At 29.6% G+C, this 3,878-nt stretch overlaps 1 protein-coding gene across 1 annotated transcript; it reads left to right on the forward strand.

Annotated features, from left to right (window-relative positions):
• Positions 1-234: 234 nt before the first annotated feature.
• Positions 235-912, forward strand: LOC145952727 (uncharacterized). The gene is made up of 2 exons (XM_083065670.1): positions 235-255; positions 403-912. The coding sequence occupies exons 1-2, from the start codon at positions 235-237 to the stop codon at positions 910-912; spliced, it is 531 nt and encodes a 176-aa protein (XP_082921796.1).
• Positions 913-3,878: the final 2,966 nt, after the last annotated feature.

A 3,878-nucleotide genomic window follows, 5' to 3' on the forward strand; every position in this document is an offset into this window, starting at 1 on the left:
AATTTCAAGTTGGTAAAGGGAACATTCCACTATTTTATTTTCCATGGTTGAATGAGGGATCCATATGTGAATAAATTGATTATGTGCATATTAATAACATTCAACTTCAAATAAAAGATGTTTCTTGTGGAGGGAATTTGGAATTAGGGTCCTATATACTCAAACACTCCTTAGGAAATTAAACAAAAAAATGTTAAGTATGACCTTTGATGATAATACTAAAAATATTCTTATATGGGGGGTCATCTTATTCAGGTAATTATATTGTCAAGTTCGCCTATGAGTGGCTTATTCAAGAACTTGACATTAAAACATTTTACTTGGCTTATCCTTTAAAGCAATCTTACTACTAAAATTTTTCACTTTAAGCGACATATTTCTTTTGGCCCTTTTTGTTTCAAGTGTGACTTGGAGGAGGAAGATACTGTTCATTTGCTTAGGGATTGTGTTCGTGCCAAAAGAGTGTGGGAAACTCTTGGAATTGATGGTTTGCCTAACTTTTACATAATGGATCAAGAAATATGGTTCCAAGACCAACTCAAATGTCATTATGACACTCCTTTTGCTTGCGCCTGCTTGTTTATATGGGAATCAAGGAATGTGGAGATTTTTGAAGACAAGATCTGGACACTTTGGCTCACCCTTAGTCAGATCCAATTGATTCATGATGTTCTATGCTCTATTCAATCAAAAATTAGTGCATCTTCTCATAGATATATTGCATGGATTCCTCCAAATGATGATTTTGTTAATATCAAGGTTGACGAAAGTTGTTTGAGTAACATAGACATCTTAGGTTTTGGAGATCTTATTTGTGACTCAAATGGTAAATGGTTATTGAAATTTTTTGGTAGTTGTGGATTCACTACAATTATGAATGTTAAACTTCTATCTATTTTGCACAGCTTGTAAGTGACTTAGAATGCTAGTTACAAGAAATTAATTTGTGAGACTAACTCATTTATGACTTATAAATTATTTAAGATGGTTGTTCTTCTTGACAACTTCATGCATCTATTATCAACAAGATAAAGGATTTTGTAAACAAACATTGGCTCTTTTCCTTTTATCATACCTTGAGAGAAGGAAATCATTGTGCTAAAACATGGTCCACCTTTTGATAGTTAGTTTGTATTGAGGGAAGAGTATCCTCCATTTCTTAGTCCTTTAATTTTGACTAACATAAAAAGCATAAATTTTGTAAGGTCTTAGATTTTGTCTTAATATTTATAAATGATTAAAAAAAATGAACGAGATATGCATCAAATATAAATGTATATTATCAAGATGAAATTTCAATTCTAACCGTAGAATAACAAAAATCACACTTACAGTATTATACCTAAGTTTCGTCATTGATATGGATACTTTTTTATCACTTTTTATATGGAAAAATTTGTACTATTCAATAACAAAACATTGTCCAATTTGTTTTGATTAAAAAAAAGATTTTCTTAAAAAAAAAATAAAAGTAATTACTTTTTAAAATAAATAGTTCAGACAAACATACATAAAAAAAATACTCATTTAAGAAAAAGTTAAACAAACGAACATGTTATTAAGTGAGGCCCTAATAGATTACAGAAAGCTTATTAATCATACAAAATACTTCGATAAATCTCCTAGAGCCTAGCATGCCCCAAAAGAGTTGTAATTCAGTTTAAATTTCTAGTAAAGATGGCTGCAATTTGGAAATTACTTCTATCATCCTTTGTCAATCTCTATTCCATTAATAAATCAGAAGAAGAAAACAAGCACTTATAATCCGTTATGCTAAAATAAAGTGGCAGATTGAAAAATGAAAAATTTTCATTTTCTTTCTGTGTTCATTTACAATTAACTAGCATTACAATTATTACACATTTACACTTATTGAAGTTAACAAATTAGGTAGGATAATTTCATAGAGAGTTAGAGTTCTCAAAAGATTGAATCTTTTTGTTAAAATTATTTTTTTAATTAACTGTGTGATTGAGTCGTTCACTAAAAACACTATAGAAATCTCCATATGCATGATGAGAAAGGTTAACCTCTTGAGTACTGCATATCTCCAATAAAATTACCCTAGATGAGGATATCAACTTCTCAATATTTATTAAAAAATTCAGATTTTTTTTCTTCAAAATATTTGCTAGAGTACAAAAATAAAAGTTTGCAATAAGTTCTTTAGCCACCACTTATTGGAGGTATTATGGCCAACTCATCTGTGTCTTTAACAATGGCTGACTCAGTTGTATACACCTCATTCAGAGTCAAAACCATGCACCTTCTCATTTCTTCCAAACTGTAAACTTGACAAAAAGCTTTCTCAAACAATCATGTATAGTACTTCCAGATGACACCTCTAATGGCATCTCACTCAAGCTAGTGAGATCATGGGCTCTAGCAAAAAACAATACTTCTATCTTCACCAGAGAACTTTCTTTCTTGTTTTGAGTGTCATCTTCATCCAAAATCTTAATATCTCCTTCCATCATACCCTTTCCTACATACAATAAGTAGTTAGATACAAACTAGTACACACCAGACATGTTTCTGCAAACCGCAGAAAATTCAATCTATCAACATACATAAATGTTTGCAATTTATTCACTACTAAAACTAAATCAGTGGAAACAATTTCATCCAAACCATCTTTGGTGCTAAAAATATTAAAATGAAAATATCTTAATCTTATATATATATATATAAGGAGGGATTCATTTACTCTGAGAGTAAGTTTACCTAGACTTATTCTGTTCAATAACTCATGTTTTACATCAAATTTTAATGATCCAACCGTTGAATTTAAAATTCTTAATACATAGATGAAATATGAAAATTTTTATAAAAAAAATTGAAAACCATTTGATACTTCATTTCATTAATTCAAATCAATGTATAAAATAATTTTATAATTATTCATCAATTTGAATTAATAAAATGAAGTATCAAATAATTTTTAAATTTTTTAAAAATTTGCATACTTGATCTATGCATTAAGAACTTTAAATGTAATGGTTAGATCATTAAAATTTGATGTAAAACATAAATTATTGAACAGAATAAATCTTAATAAACTTATTAGTAAACGAATCTCATATATATATATATATATATATATAACTTATGGGCTAAAATGGTTACACCAGAGTTGCTGGTGCAAAACATTTGATAACTCCATGAAAATCGAATTCATTCCATACAAAGCAAATAAATAAATAAATGATAGTGAAAAATTACGATTTATGAGCAAAAGAACAAATGTTGTCCAGACTCCAGAATAATAATTTGCAGAACCTGAACCCACTTTTGAAGCTAGCTGATATAATTTGGACTTGAATAAAGGGTGACCCAGTGCATAGTTTCCAGAATTTGAATATCCGTGACTTCTAGTTCTGAGTAACAAAGTAGCAACTTGATGGTTGTGTCGAGGTTAATCCCTTATGAATGGAGTTAAAATGTGAAATTTGTATGATTAAGGCTCATATATGTTTATCTTTCCAACAAGCCAAATGGTGCATAATTTCCAACTCCCTAGCCTAAGCTATGCATCAAACACTGTTGTCAAACAATCACAGCATGAAGAATTAGACCATTATTAAAAAATGGTAATGGATGGAGAATATCAGTAAATTTTATGAAGGATAGCCCATGTTAGGTTTCCAGAGTAATTAAAATCGATGCAATCCCAATTTTTGTAGCCCAGGTTAAGTGTAAAATAATAAGTGCTGCTAGAAACATGAACTATGCATAAATAGCACCAGTTTTGACAAAAATATAGTATCTATATGCCAAGAACTAAATCTGGGACTTTCACCGTTGAAAATCTTGACACCCAAATCTCAGTCACAGAACTCAAAATAATATAACAAGAATGCTAATCAAAACTCTAACAA

This window comes from Cajanus cajan, chromosome 10 (assembly GCF_000230855.2).
Source record: "Cajanus cajan strain Asha chromosome 10, NIPB_CcT2T_4, whole genome shotgun sequence".
Taxonomy (NCBI): Eukaryota; Viridiplantae; Streptophyta; class Magnoliopsida; order Fabales; family Fabaceae; genus Cajanus; species Cajanus cajan.